Source organism: Megascapheus bottae, chromosome 17, assembly GCF_031878675.1.
Source record: "Megascapheus bottae isolate mThoBot1 chromosome 17, mThoBot2.hap1, whole genome shotgun sequence".
Classification (NCBI taxonomy): Eukaryota; Metazoa; Chordata; class Mammalia; order Rodentia; family Geomyidae; genus Megascapheus; species Megascapheus bottae.
In genome coordinates, this window is record NC_143525.1 from 37,158,741 (window position 1) to 37,174,170 (window position 15,430).

At 48.1% G+C, this 15,430-nt stretch overlaps 1 protein-coding gene across 1 annotated transcript; it reads right to left on the bottom strand.

The window, feature by feature from the left end:
- Positions 1-461: 461 nt before the first annotated feature.
- Lrrc59 (leucine rich repeat containing 59) lies at positions 462-13,575 on the bottom strand. The gene is made up of 7 exons (XM_090350983.1): positions 13,219-13,575; positions 11,101-11,160; positions 8,338-8,496; positions 8,001-8,105; positions 7,266-7,338; positions 3,552-3,725; positions 462-921 (listed from the first exon to the last, which is right to left on the bottom strand). Exons 1-7 carry the CDS (start codon positions 13,321-13,323, stop codon positions 674-676), a joined length of 924 nt encoding a protein of 307 aa, XP_090207109.1. The 5' UTR covers positions 13,324-13,575; the 3' UTR covers positions 462-673.
- Positions 13,576-15,430: the final 1,855 nt, after the last annotated feature.

Sequence of the window (15,430 nt, forward strand, 5' to 3'; positions counted from 1 at the left end):
GCCCAAGACCCTGAAATGTAATTCTGGTGTGAGTTCTGTTCTTTTGGGACACAAAGGAGGTCAAATGGCATGGAGGAAGAAAAGAATACGGGAGTGGGATCGGGTTCTGCCTCAAGACTAGCTGGGGAGACCACAGGCAAGTCAGGGAAGGTCTCAGTTTCTCTGCCTGCAAGTGTTACATGGACCTAACAGTGAAGCCCTTTTCATAGCCAGATTTTTGTATGGCAGCTAAAACACTTAAATATCTGAGGTCTTAAACTGGTCTCCCCCAATTTAGGTCGGGTTTGCTAAATGTTCCTCTTGTCCCCAGTAACGCACTGCTTCCTGATCTGCCTAGAAGAAATGAAAGGGTTTGTGACATACAAAAGTATAAATGAGAGCTGACCATTGAGTAGAAATAAACCTTGCCTTTGCACAGCTTTGTTTACCTACAAAAGGTTCTGTTTTCTCCCCAGCCCTAAGCCTTTAGGCATGCAGGTAACTGTCCCTTCCCACCTCCCATTTCTCCTTATTCCACCAGGGAATCCTGACTAAGGAATAAAGGATTGTGCCACTCAGCAGCCATTGGGTGATGGCAGGTAGGTCTGATGCTAAAGAGGCTGTGTCCAGCAGAACCCAATTCCATAGGAATCCAAGCTCCAAGGCCAGGAGGCAGCAGGTGTGGAGGACAAGCTCACTGCTGGGACTCGGTCTGAAGGACCCACTGCAGGATCTCATGGCGGCGCAGACCCTGGATGGCATTGTCGTAAATGGTGTTCACACTGGTGCAGAGGGGATGCTGCTGCAGCGCTGTCACTCGGCATGCAACCACACCACCTGCCACACACAGCAGCAGCAGCAGCAGCAGCAGCTTCAGTACTGCCCAGGACCGAGGATGCTTCCGGGGTGGTGGTTTGCGGGGCCGGGAGCCAGATTTGGATTCTAGAGAAAGTCACAAAACAAGTTCAGTCCATTTGAGAAAATGACTTTATAATCTATGTTGAGTCTCTTCTATATGATCCACTTCCCCTCTTTAAGCACTTAACAAAAAAAATTGCTTTAGGAATATCAGAGCTCTAAAAACTGCTTCCCAGGGCCGGGAGTTTGGCCTAGCGGTTAAAGTGCTTGCCTAGCATGCATGAAGACCCGGGTTCGATTCCTCGGTACCACATACATAGAAAAAAGCCGGAAGTGGTGCTAAGGTTCAAGTGGTAGAGCTCTGGCCTTGAGAAAGTCCAAGGACAGTGCTCAGGCACTAAGCTCAAGCCCAGGACTGGCAAAAAAAAAAAAAAAAAAAAAAAAAAAACTGCTTCCCAGAAACTGAAACAGTCTTCTCCCCAAGCTCTCAAGCCACCATATTTGAAGTGGAAACTCATTCTGCATGTCTCCTGTAGCTCCAGGGTCTTAAGTTCTCCTTGGTAACAGGGAGGATCCGGATCCCTCAGGACTGAATCAAGAGGAGCTTATCAGAAGCATGCAACAGGGACAGAATGCTGCCCACTGGGGAAACAGGGTCTAGCTTTACTAATATCGTAAACATCATAGGTACAAAAAGAAAGCTTGGCCAAGTGTGGTAACATTATACCTATTATCCCAGCACTTGGGAGGCAGAGGTAAAAGGATTGTTGAGTTCAGGAGCCCCTTCCAAAGAAAAAGAAACCTAGAAGTTAATATATCACATTGTAAACAATTATTACTGGGTATGGAGGACACATAGCTACATACTAGGAAGGATGATACATATATTCTACATCCTTTGCAATGAACAAGATTATAATGAAAAAAAAAGTATTGAATTTTTTTTAAATTTTGTCAATTGTGGGACTGGAATTCCACATCTGAGCTCTTTTGCTCAAAGGCTAGTACTCTACAACTTTGAGTTAAGGCTCCACTTTTGATTTTTTGATGGCTAATTGGAAATGAGTCTCACAGGATGTTCCTATATGGGCTGGCTTTGACCCACAATTCTCAAATCTCAGCCTCCTGAGTAGCTAGGGATACAGGCATGAGCCACCAGCATCCCCTTAAATTGAGATTTTTAAGCAAAATTCTTTAAAACTTTACAACACCTACAATGCTAGCAATGACGTAATCCGGTTTCTTCTTTTAATTCTAATCCTCTCCTATAATCAGGCATAATCCCCATTTTCAAGAAGAAAATTAAAAAGGTGGCTTAATCAAGGCAAAGATGAGCAGGCCTCCACCCTCAGCAAAATGCTTCTTCTCCTCCTCCACCTCCTCCTCTTCCCCTATCTGTGCCTCTCCTCAGAGATCCCTTTTGATCCAAAGTACATGATTGTAAAATACAGAAGTAGGCACAGTACTCGACTGCATTTAGATCCTACTTCCATAGATGCATGCCAAATGACTTCTTTGATGTTCAAGCAAAAAGCAATTTCTTTCAACTTCAATACGATCGTGGTACTACTGGCTTTATGGTAAGAGACCACACTATTTAAAAGTTATCCAGTCAAGCTGGGCACCATAGCTCATGTCTGTAATCCTAGAGGCTGAGATCTAAGGACTGTGGTTTCAAGCCAGCCCAGACAGGAAAGCCCATGAGATTCTTTGTCAGTCATAGGGCTTGAACTCAGGGCCTGAATACTGTACTTAAGCCCTTTTGTTCAAGCTTAGCGCCCTAACACTTGAACCACAGTTCCACTTCCTGTTCAGGTTGGCTTTGAACTGCAATCCTCAGATCTCAGCCTCCTGAGTAGCTAGGATTACAGGGATGAGACACTAGGGCCTGGCCATGAGATTTTTATATCTAATTACCACCAAAAAAGCTAGAACACACACACACACACACACACACACACACACACACACACACACACACACACACACACACACACACACACACACACACAGAGTTACTCAGCTGGGTGATAGCAACTCACACTAAAATCTGAGGATCATGGTTCAAAACCAGTTCAGACAGGAAAGTCTGTGAGACACTTACACTTATAATTAACCACCAATTAGAACTGGCTTCAATGGGTGAGTGCTAGCCTTGAGCACAGTGCCCCGGCCTGAATTCAAGTCCCACAACTACCACCACCACCACCACTACCAACAAAAACAGTCACCCAAATCAGAACCTTAGCTACTCAAGGTTCAAAGCCAGCCCAAGCAGGAAAGCGCTCATGACTCTAATTAGCTGCCAAGAAAGGTCAGATAGTAGAGTGCTAGCCTGGAGCAAAAAAGCTCAGAGACAGTACCTATGCCCCTAAGTTCAAGCCCCAGAACGGGCACACACACACAAAGTTCCCCAGTCAAGGAACATGCAATCTTAGTCTGATTTGGTGTCTGCAGAACTGCATCCTGTAGAAACTTAGTTGAGACTCCCTATTCTGAGAATGCTCTAAGAAACAGCCATAAAGACATAGACCCAGAAGTGTGTGAGTACCAGCTTCCTTGGAAATTCCCTGTAACCGTATTCAGCCCTGCCAGGTATCCCTGGCAACAGTACAGTTTGTGTGGCTATGGTCTGCAAGCTCACTCACTCATCCACGCCTAAAAACTCAAATCTACAATGCACTTCTGTTGGTATCAAAAGAAGGCAAACCTACTTGGAGCCTGATTTGTTTCCTTCTTGGGCTTCTTCTCCTGCTCCTTCTTAGATGTTTTGAGGGCATCATACTCCTTCCTTCGACGCTCCTTCTCTTCTGCCTTCTCCCGCTTCTTCAGTTCCCTTTCTTGAGCCTCCTTAGCTCGCTGCTTGGCTTCACGCTTCTTCTCTGCCTCTATAACAAAGCAAACTGGCATATAACTCCTCTTCCACAAACCTTTTAGCAGTTTGCTTTCCCAAGTGATTAAGTATGGAGTATTGATTCAGTTGCTTTTCTCCTTAAGCCATGGGTCACACAAGAAACTGAAAGGATCTGGGCATGGTGACGCATGCATAAAATCCTAGCACTTAGGAGGAGTAAGACTAATGCTAGTCCCAGGCTACAGGGAAAACCAACTCAGAACGCACACACACACACACACACACACACACACGCGCACGCACAGAAAGAACAAGAAGAGGAAAAGGAGGAGGAGGAGGAGGAGGAGGAAGAGAAAAAAAGAAAAAAAAAGGAAAACTGGACATGGTTCAAGCCTGCAATCCTAGCTACTTGGGAGGCAGAGATTAGAGGACCCTAATTCAAGGCCAGCCTGGGCAAAATGGTTCACAAGACTCCATCTTTTTGTTATTGGTTATGGGGTTAGAACTCAGGGCCTGGGCACTGTCCCTGAGCTTTTTTGTACTCAAGGCTAGTATTCTACCACTTGAGCCACAGTGTCGCTTCTGGTTTTTGAGTGCTTAACTGGAGATGAGTTTCATGGGGCATTTTTTGCCTTGATCCTCAGATCATAACCTTCTGTGTAGCTAGGATTATAGGTAGAATCACCAGTGCCCAGCACAAGACAAGTGGGGAGTGGACAGTGGTAGTGAGTGTCTACAGGAGAAACACAATGGCCAGGCACCGTAACCCTCCCTGTCACCCATGCAACACAGGAAAGCACAAGTAAGAGGATTGTAGTCCAGGCCTATCTGGGAATAAATCAAGATACTACCTTGAAAGGACACTACCAATGCAAATGAGCTAGAGGAAGGGCTCAATGAGAAGAGAGCTTTCCCAGCAGGCATGAGGCCCAGAGTTCTATCCCTGGTACCCCCAAAAGAGAAGAATACTTAAATGGAACCGCCGTACTTTGCTGCTCTACACACTCCATAAATAACAAGTATCTCTCAGGATTTGGACTTGCTCAATAAATTCTTATGTGGTTCTTAATTACAAGCAAGAGAGAGAGAGAGAGAGGTGAGAAAACAAGGGGACAAAGGAAGGCATGGGGTAAGTGGCATATTCCTCTAGAATTAGGGGCTAATCCAGAAGACAGAGCAAGGCAGGCACAGTGCGGGACATTGGTGGACCCAACAATGGGGAATGGGGTGACTAAGGTAGGTGAATCAGTGGAGTCCACAAGTTTACAACCACCCCCAGGTCACCTGTGTCTGCCTGTTACTTATACACACACACCATACAAACAAAAGTACACAAAAACAAGAGCAAAAAGCAGAGCAACTGACAACTACCTAGACCTTAGCTCTGAAGAGGAGAAATGGTGGAGGAGTTGATTCTATGAACCTCTTATCTTGCCAAGCTTCAGAAATATGTGAAGAGGGCAAGTGAGGATATCAATACTTCCTTTTAGGGTTAGAATCAAAGTTCTCAGTTTCTAAAATCTGCCAGTCGTCTAAGCCAACTCAGCAATCTGCAACACACATTTACCCAGTAGCCTAAGTGTGTTTACATGCAGTACCCAACTTCCAAATTATTGGGTTCTAAAAATGCAGCTCCAAATTAGTTATTTGGAAGGCTGGAATACATGTTTCTAAAGTCAGAATGCCACAGAATGGTGGTCAAATGTCCTTTCAGAGTTCAGAAGCCTACGTGCACCACCACAGAGCTAAACAGTAGTCCTCTACGTCCTGTAGCTTTCCACTGTGGCTCCACGTTCCAGCTGGGCACTAAGGGTGCCAAGAACATGCTACACTCAGCCTCTAGGGACCATATGTGTCAAGGGGAAGCTGTAGGGGCCACAGTACACGTGGCATGTCTCGCCATGGTGGCTGAGCACAGAAGGGAGGGCTGTGACTCCAAGACCTCAGGGACAGTCTGCAGTCAGTGCTATGCCTGTCCCTCTCTAACTGTGGCCCCACAGTAAGAGGGCTCGGAAGTCAGCTAGCCAGTTGTGAGTACCCCATGGTTGCATTTTAAATAGCAAAAAAAAAGGGGGGGAAATTGAAAGAGATAATGTTTATAACAGCATAAAAATGTGGGAAAACTTTGACAACAGATATGCAAGCCTTGTATATCAAATCTCACACTACATGGCTAAGCTACACACTAAGAAAGAACAAAGTAAATGGCATATACCACACCAACAGCTTGGGAAGAAAAAAAAAATCCACATTAAGATTTTTGGGGAAAATCCAGGGCCGGTTCTAGTGCCTAAGCCATCTGTTCTCTAGAGAAAGAAGACAATACAGGGCCAGGAGTTTGGCCTAGTGGTAGAGTGCCTGCCTAGCATGCACGACGACCCAGGTTCGATTCCTCGGTACCACATACATAGAAAAAAAGCCGGAAGTGGTGCCAAGGCTCAAGTGGTAGAGCTCTAGCCTTGAGAAAGTCCAAGGACAGTGCTCAGGCCCTGAGCTCAAGCCCAGGACTGGCAAAAAAAAAAAAAAAGAAGATAATACAAAAGTGAAGTCTGTAATACAGACATGTTTGGCCTCAGGAAGGAGCAGAGGAGGTGCTGAGGAGTGACAGGCAGAATGGCTACTCGAGACTGGCCACTCCAGAGAAGGTCAGGGGTGACCTAATACTAAAACTGTAGCAGACATGAGGAATACCAATAGGCAATCCTGTAGAAACTGAGGGAAAAGAACATTCCTCATTTCATGTTCTGGTTTAGTGTTAAAGATCTGATAACTCACACCTGTAATCCCAGCTACTCAAGAGGAGAGCTTGTATCACTGTTCAAGGTCAGCCTAGGCAAAAAAAAGTTGGCAAGACCTTATCTATGGTCTGAGCCACTTGGGGGCCATAAGTAGAGGGTCTTGGTCTGAAGCTGGCCGCAGATGAAAATACAAGTGCCCACCTGAAAAATAAAAGCAAAAATGGGCCGGGGATGCGAGGCCCTGGGTCTAAGCACCTACTTTTGGGGAAAAAAAAAAATATGCCCTAGGTTATTAGGGAACGGAAGAGCCATGGAGATGTGGCTAGGCCATACTGTAGTACTGTGGCGCTTTTCAGAGGTGATGCTAGCCGTGCAGAAACAGTTTTAGAAGACTGATAACTGAAAAAGGGAATCACTGGCTCCTTTCCTAGTTAAGGCTGAGGGAGAAATACAAGAAAGGTTATTTCCTACTATGGGGAAAAGCTGAAAGGGCTGATGGGCAAGGAGGGGTCTGCTGAAAGGGCACCAGGCTGTCTGAGACATCTTTTAACCCTCTCATCAGAGACAGATGATAAGCAGTTGCTCATGACTTCGGAGCTCAGTAGAGAAGGCGGGACTAGAGAGGGAATCAAAAGTCAAGGATGGGTGGGGAGTTTAGCTAGTGGTAAAGTGCCGGCTTAGCTCAAGCCAGCCCCAGGACTGGAAAAAGAAAGAAAGGAAGGAGAGAAGGAAAGAAGGAAGGAAGGCAGACAGACAGACAGACACCATCTGCCACTCCACCAATCATCCCTAACTGAGGCACAGACTGGAAAGATGACTGAAAGATGGCCACTGACCTCGTTCCACTTCTAGCCGCCGCTGTCTCTCTCGCTCCTGGTCTGCCTGCACGGCCTTCATGTGCTGCAACACCTGCAGAGGAAGAAGAGCTCTCAACTACTCACAGGAGGCTCCGCTGCTCACGTCTACTCAGAAGTCTCAAAATAAAGGGTCACCAGGGCACCCAAAGCATTTATGTGATTAATGAAGAGAGGTAGGTGCCAGTGGCTTAGGCCTATAATCCTCAGTTACTCAGGAGGCTGTTCAAAGCCTGTTCAGGCAGAAAAGTCTTCATGAAATTCTTATCTCTAATTAAGGACTCAAAAACCGGAAGTGGGATGGTGGAAGAGTGCTAGCCTAGAGCACAAAGAGGCTCAGGGACTGGACCCGGGACCTTTAGTTCAAGCCCCACAACTGACCAAAAAAAAAAAAAAAAAAAAAGAATGGCTCTAGAGCTTGAACTCAGGAATGCTGTCCCTGAGGTTTTGTGCTAAAGGCTAGTGCTCTACCTTTTCTAGCTATTTTTGTTCCAATAAAAAATGATCAGCACAGTGGCATTCTGGAGTGTGTAAGCCAAGCAAGGATGGTATTTTTTGTGCTAGTTGTCAAGTGAAGAAGCAAAGAAGTCTGCCGACCAAGCTAATTCACTCAGACCTTGGTGCTGAAATTAAGCTGTCAGTGCCCCTGGAGGAAAAATTAAGGAGTGGCAAGTACAGGGAGAGGCTGAGGGAGATACCCAGGAGTGTCGTGCTTACCTTGTTTGCACACTGCTTACACTGCTTCTCATCCAGGCAGTCACCTGCCACTTTGGCCAAGACAGGATCCAGGGGATTGTCCTTCAGGTCCAGCCACTTCAGGCTCTACAGAGATAGGCGAAGAGGTCAACTATGTTCACACACACAGTTCCTCAGGTGGAGTGAGAAGAGCTGGAAGAAAGCTCCTGGGTTTACTCTGTGCCCCATGGGGTGAACCATCTGCCGCCGTGCTAACACAGTGGCATTTCAACTGCCGTTCTGAGGGTCATGCTCCAGCAGTCTCTGAGCCCTTGACCACACATGCCTGTGTAACCTGGGTGTGTGGGTGTGCGCTTACCTTAAGCTGAGCAAAGCTGACAGGAAGGGTGACCAGCCTGTTGTTGAGGAGATCCAGGTGCTGGAGGTTGACCAGACGGCCAAAGTCTGCTGGCAGTTGCTGCAGCTTGTTCTTACTAAGGTCCAGCTTCACTAGGTGTGTGAGGCCACAGAAATCCGACTAGGATCAGAGAGAAAATGCCTAAACCAAGGGCCACATCTGGGTAGAACATTCTAGGAACTCCCAGGTCATTCTAAGAGGCATCCACAAATAAACCCCAACCCTGCCTTTACCAGCTATCTCTCTGAATTACAATGCCAAGTCCTACCGCTCCTGAGAGTGAATACTGAGTGTGTAAGCACACAGACCTTAGGGAGTTAGCACAAAAGACACGCACATGCTTCCCTTGTCTCCCTCCAGCTTAGCTTGTACACTGCTGCTAACGGGCAAATGAGCCTTTTCTGTTCTCCTACAGACCCCATCACTGTTTTCCCTAGGATCTCTGAAAACAGTGTGCATATGCCTAGAATCTCAGCTACTTGAGAGGCTGAGGCCAGAGAATTACTTAAGCCCTGGAGTTTGAGGTCAGCCTAGACAAAAACAGTAATATTGTAATCTTAAAGAAAAAAAAAAAGAGCCAGGCGTGGTAACTCATGCCTGCTGCTCAGGAGGCTGAGATCTGAGGATTGAGGTTCAAAGCCACCTCCAATACTAAAGTCGGTGACTTTTTTTTTTTTTTTGCCAGTCCTGGGCCTTGAACTCGGGGCCTGAGCACTGTCCTTCAGCTTTTTCAAGGCTAGAGCTCTACTACTTGAGCCACAGCACCACTTTCAGCTTTTTTTTCTCTATGTATGTGGTACTGAAGAATTGAACCCAGGGCTTTGTGCATGCTAGGCAAGCACTCTACCACTAGGACAAACTCTTGGCCCCAAGACTCTTTATTTCCAATAAACCACCAGAAAACCAGAAGTGGCACCGTGGCTCAAGGGATAGGGATGTAGCCTTGAGCTGAAGAGCTCAGGGACAGTGCCCAGGCCCTGAGTTCAAGCCCCACAACTGACAACAACAATAAAAAAAAAAAATACAAAAATGGATCTGAGAATATAGCTCTGTGGCAAAATGAGTACCTGGCCATACAAAGCCCCTAGTCTGATTTAAAAAAATAAAAAAAGTATGCTTAGTACATAGGATCCTGGGCTTCTCCCTCCCGCTCCAAACTACATGTGATCATTTATTTCCTAATAAGATCATCCAGTCCTCAGTTTCTGTCTTCTTTGTTACTTACAGCACCTAGCACTGTACCCTGCACAGGTGCTCAATGAGTGTTTTCAGAATAACTGGATGAATGTCAGGGGCCATCCTATGTACAACCTGGCTTTTCTTCAACACAGATCAGATCAAAACAGGCCCAACCATCAACCTTTGCTAAGCACTCATCTGAAAGTGACATCACAACTCAGCTAATGAAGCACTATTCACACTCTGGGGACTTGTAACCACCAGCGTCTCTGTGCTGCAAAGTGAAACGAGTTGCCATAACAGACAACAGAACAAACTCAACTGAAAAGTGAACTTAGGCTGGGCAAGGTAGTGCCTGGCCATGTCCCCGAGCATTTAGGAGGCTGAGACAGGAGGATCTTGAGTTCAAAGCCAGTATGGGTTAATACACATAATGAGACAGGGGATAAATAGCTAAGTGCTAAGTGATATCTGGGAAAGTGTAAGGCAGGTATGAAGCTTTAAGGAATTGCTACACTTTTTTATTAGACACAAAACACTTCCTGGAATAGAAACAGTTTATGATCAGCTGTGTGAAGAATAATGAGAGGCAATGGACTAATGATCCAACAAGCGAACTGCCAACTTCTGCACTCAGTCCCTGAGCCACAGCCCAATAGGAAGTTACCCTGGGAAGCAGCAGGGAGTGGTGTGGCAGAATGAAGGTAGGAAGAGGCTATACTGACAGCCAATGTGGCCCAACAGCAAAGAAGCACTGTGACAGAGACTTGTATGACAGGTTATGGACTGAAGAATTCAGTGCCTAATAGGTACAGCACAAGAAGAGGGAGATCTACAAGAAGAATCAAGAGGTTATGACCTAGATTGCATATGCTGCCTTCTCCCCCACCTCCAAAAAAAAAAAAAGGTAGCACCTAGTAACGGTGGCTCATGGAGTGCTAGCTACTCAGGAGGCTGAAATCTGAGTATCATGGTTTAAAGCCAGCCTGGGCAGAAAAGTCCCTGAGACTCTTATCTCCAATAAACTACTCAGAAAAAGTTAGAAGTAGCACTGTAGCTCAAGTGGTAGAGCACTAGCCTTGAGCTCAAAGAGGCTCAGAGACAGGACCTGAGTTCAAGTCTCTAGGAGCAGGGGAAAAAAGAAGGGGGGAGGAAGCAGCAAGTCTCTAACTAAATTCTAGTCCTTGTATAAAAATCACATCCTTTCTTGTTCTTCAACCAAAGATGCACAGAAGAGAAATAGGGCGCATTCACAAGAAAGCTGTACACTGGTTCTCCCCAGAATTCAGAGCAACTTACACAACAGTCTCTAGCTTGCTCTGTGGAAAAGGGAGGTAAACTACTCTTGAAAGAAATAAAATAGAGCAGACAAAAGATGGGCCCAGTGAGTGACCCTCAGGCTGCATCCTGCTGATTTTAGTTTTCCATGGCCCGACTTCCCCACTGTTCTACAGAACGGGGCCTGTAATTATACCTATGATACCTCCACCCCAGCAAGAGGGAAGAGTGTCTAAGGGTCTACGACTCAGTTGCTTGCGTTCTTACCGGTAAAGTATTCAGTTTATTGCAGGATAGATCCAGTACTGTAGCCTTTGGAAGTGCAGCCTAGAAAGGGAAATGGGAAAAAAAAAAACTTGTCAAACCAACACCTGGAATAATTCAGTGACAGCTGCTAGTGAAGCATTTTCCAGAGAAACTTCCCATGAAAAGAAAACAGCAACGACAAAAACAATAACATTATGCCAGTTACAATGGTCCACACTGTAATCCCATTATGCAGAGGCTAAGGTAGGAGGATTGTGAGTTCAATGCCAAGCTAGGCTACAAGATTCTATGTCAAAAAAAAGCATTAAAAAATAATGGCTAAGAGGGGGAAAAAATGAGCCAGTCTGCCAAGATCTAGTTCCAAGGCAGCCTGTGCAGGAAAGTTCATGGAACTTTTGTCATCAATTAACCACCCAAAAACTGGAAATAGAACAGGGGCTCAGGGCCGGGAGCCTGGCTTACTAGTAGCAGAGTGCTTGCCTAGCATGCACAAAGACCAGGGTTTAATCCTCAGTACTATATACACAGAAAAAGCTGGAAGTGGTGCTGTAGCTCAAGTGGTAGAGCTCTAGCCTTGAGAAGGCCCAAGGACAGTGCTCAGGCCCTGAAATTAAGCCCCAGAACTGGCAAAAAGAACAGTGGTTCAAGTAGTAGCAAACCTGAGTAAAAAAAAAGCTAAGGGGCAGTGCCCAGGCAGAGTTCAAGGCTCAGCACCAGAACCTTCCTTTCCCCAACCCCGCAAAGCCACCCAGAATACTTTTAAAAGTTCCTCAACTGTGCCCTCTTACTACGTAGCAGTTCAAATGTACACCCTCCCATTTAGGAACTTTCTCTGAGAAGCCACTCAATATCCACATATGTGGACTAACTCTGGAACATGAACACAGAAAATGAGGGAATGCCAGTAACAGCAAGACCCTCCCTGCCCTGCTCCATTTTTCCATAGCATCCAAACTTGGAGAAGCTTTGCAACAATGACCCTCTCCCCCCACTAGGGCAGGCGCTGCAATGGTCAGATGCCTGGAGTAAAGCAGTTCAGACAGCAGTCCCAGGGCCAGACTGAGGCCGGACTGGCCATCTTCCTGGAATGGGAAAAAGAGGCAAGCCTTCACCGAAGGACTCTAGGTCCATCTGCACTTCCCGAATGCCAGAAAAAAAGTTTCTGATACTATAGTTGGTGAGCAGACTTAACACCTACCAAACTTAGCTACATTTGAAATTACAATGAGGGGTATTAGCACCATTTTATAAACGACCAAATCTAGACCTAAGGGTTGATTAACTGGCTCATAACGGTTAGTTAGCTGCACTCGGTTATGGTGCAATGGCACTGTGCTAAGAACTGGGAAAGCCATTCTAGGCACCCAGTCACACGGCCACGGGGGAAGGAAGACTGGACCAAGGGCATTATGTAGAGAAAGTGTAGGTCATTCCAAGGGGTCGAGGTCATGGGTCCCAAGCAGCCACTTGGAAAAGCAAAGAGATGGGACCCAGCTCCACCTAGACACCGGAGGAGTTGTAGGATCTCCCCGGGGGGCTCCCCAGCTTCCTTCAGTGGCGGGGCGAGGGGTGGAGGTGAGCGGAGGGCAGGAATTCCCGACAGTCCGCGAGGCTGGGCTGAGACCTGGCCCAAGTGGGTAGGGAGCTTTCACTTTGTTCGAAGGAGCGCGGCCTCCGGGATGGGGCGGCCGGGGCGGCCGGCTTCCCCGGAAAAGCCGGGTCTTGAGCCACACCCAGGTCGGCTGGAAGGCCTACTTCCCCCGATCCGGCCCGCCGGCCGGCCGGCCATTCATTCATCCATTCCTCCCTTCCCCGGTCACCGCGCGGCGGCGGGCTCCTCCTGGAAGGCCGGCACGGAGGCGGACTCTCTTTTCCAGCCCCCCGAGACCCGAGCGGGGTCACTCCGACGGGGCAGAACCTCCCTGGTCCTCTGGAACTCAGCCAAAGTGACACGTGTCCGTCCCAAGAAGCACGGTGAGGCCCAGCTCGGCCTCCCCGGGGACTTCCGTTATAAAGACGGGGAAACTGAGGCTTGGGGCGAGGGGAGGCCCCGGCAGGGGGGCCCCCGCCCCGCTCTGCGTGGGGGGGCCGGGGGGGCCCACGTGGGATGGTACTGACCAGCTCCTTGACGGGGACTTCGTTCAGATCGCTCAGGCTCAGGTCCAGCTCGTTGCCGTCCAGCTTGTCGCGGAGGCTCCCGCCCTTGTTGCTGGTCTTGGTCATGATGGTGCCGGCGGAGCGGGGCCCGGGCTCCGGGGTTCCGACCGGCCGGAGGGAGAGACCGAAAGACCCACTCGGCGGCTCGGCGGACGCGTAAGCCGCAGACACCCCGCCTGTTTCCTTCGCCGCCGCCGCCGCGTGGTCACCTCCGCCCGGGCGCCCGTCCGTCCGTCCGTCCGTCGCACTCCACGTCCCAAGCCCCGCTCTCCCACTGGTGCCCGCCGCGACGACGACGACCACTTCCGTGTCCACGTCACCTTCCGCGACCACTGAGAGGGACGGGGCCAGAGCGGCCCGGGCGCGTGCGGGCGCGCCCTCTGGAGGACAGGATGGTGCGCTGCACGGAGGCGCCGTGGCCAGCTCCGGGGAGTTCCGGTGCCAGGCAGGCAGCGCCGTGTCCCCTGGGGCCAGACTCCAGGCTGCCAAAGGGAATAGGGCTGCACAGTGGATGACCTGATTTCCCATCCAAAACGGCTCTCATCAGATCAATCAACCTCCCCCCCCCACACACACACCCTTTGAAGTAGGAGCAGAAGCTGGGCGTGCTCCAGACTCTCACCCTCTCCTCTAGTTCCCTCCCAAGTCACCATGGTTTTGATGCATTTCTCTGCTCTCTTCCCCACTGCCCTGCTTCTCACCCGACCTCCCACCCATCCTCACCCGCTGCTTTCTCCACCCCCACCATGGTCTTTCTAGAAACTTGGCCAGATCTCTCCTTTGTTTCCTGCTCAGCTACATCGAGCCTGCAGGTCACCAGGTTGCCCTCCTTTCTAGGCCTGGGCCCTGCCGGCTGTGCAGCACCCCTCACCTGCTCTACTCCTGTCCTGGAGACCTCTTCCACAGTCTCCATCCCCTGCTGGGCCCTGTCTTCCCCACATACCTTCTCTTCCTGGCTCCCTTCTTCCTTCTTGGTTCTTCACCAAACTACCTCTAACTACCTGAACACCTTATCAGATACGGTAAGACTTCAACTCAGCAGACCCTCAGGCACCCACCCAACTGGATATTATTCCTGACTCTGCAAAGCCTCTGCCATGTTCTTATCTATGGATGTTTAAGAAATGTGGATATCTACATTGACCTAAGGAAAGATTTTACACACACACACACACACACACACACACACACACACACACGGTTCAAAGCCAGATGGGGCAGGAAAGACTTTAAGACCCTTATCTCCAATTAACCACCTCCAAACCAGAAGTGGAGCTGTGGCTCAAAATGGTAGAGTTCTAGCCTTGAGCAAAAGAATCCAGGAACAGTGCCCAGGACCCAATTTCAAGCCCCATGATGGACCCTCCCCCCCAAAAAAAAGAAAAGAAAAAAAGTCAAAGAAAAAAATATAATCATTCTTTTTTCTTTGCAAATGCAAGGCTTTCACAACTTTTGGCAGGTGCTGCGACTGTGGTTTACTTTGCTTTTTAATCTGGGGCTATTAGCAAGGAAATAGTTTATTTATTGTGCTGGTACCTTCGTGTATTGGTTTGAACTGTGCTGGTACTTGGTGCTGTGTATTGGTTTGAATTCACACTCACACTCTTCTTTAGCTTTTACTGCTCAAAACTAGTGCTTTACCATTTGAGCCAGTAAGAGGCTCTTGGATTTGTCAGCCTGCTGAGTTGCTAGGATTACAGGCATGAGCCACTGATGCCCAGCAAAATACTGATCCTTTAAGATCACATCTGTCTGTGCTTGTCATACGTTAGTGCTGAGCAGTAAGTGTTATGCGGTTCCTTATTTTCACTTTCAGTTTGAAAGTCAAGAATACCCACTTTCAGAATAAATTTTATCAGCCTTTTTTGTTTATGTGGATTTTTCATATTAGCTATATAGAATGATGTACAAATGATATAGCTCTCTTCTTCAAAGATGGAAATTCTCTCCTCTCCCCCCCCTCCTCCTCTCTCTGCCAGTCCTGAGGCTTGAACTCAGGGCCTGAGCACTGTTCTGGGGCTTTCCTCAAGGCTACAGCTCTGCCACTTGAGCCACGGCACCACTTCTGGCTTTTTCTATGTATATGATACCAAGGAATGGAACCTGAGTCTTTGTGCATGCTAGGCAAGCACTCTACCACTAGGCTAAACTCCCGGCCCCCATTGCTCCATTT

Coding starts and splice junctions, on each gene's coding strand:
- Lrrc59 (XM_090350983.1), bottom strand. CDS start 13,323: ATGACCAAGACCAGCAACAAGGGCGGGAGCCTCCGCGACAAGCTGGAC. Junction 7,339..8,000: donor GTAAGCAGTGTGCAAACAAG/GTAAGCACGACA, acceptor CTTCCTCTGCAG/GTGTTGCAGCACATGAAGGC. Junction 3,726..7,265: donor GCGGCTAGAAGTGGAACGAG/GTCAGTGGCCAT, acceptor GCTTTGTTATAG/AGGCAGAGAAGAAGCGTGAA.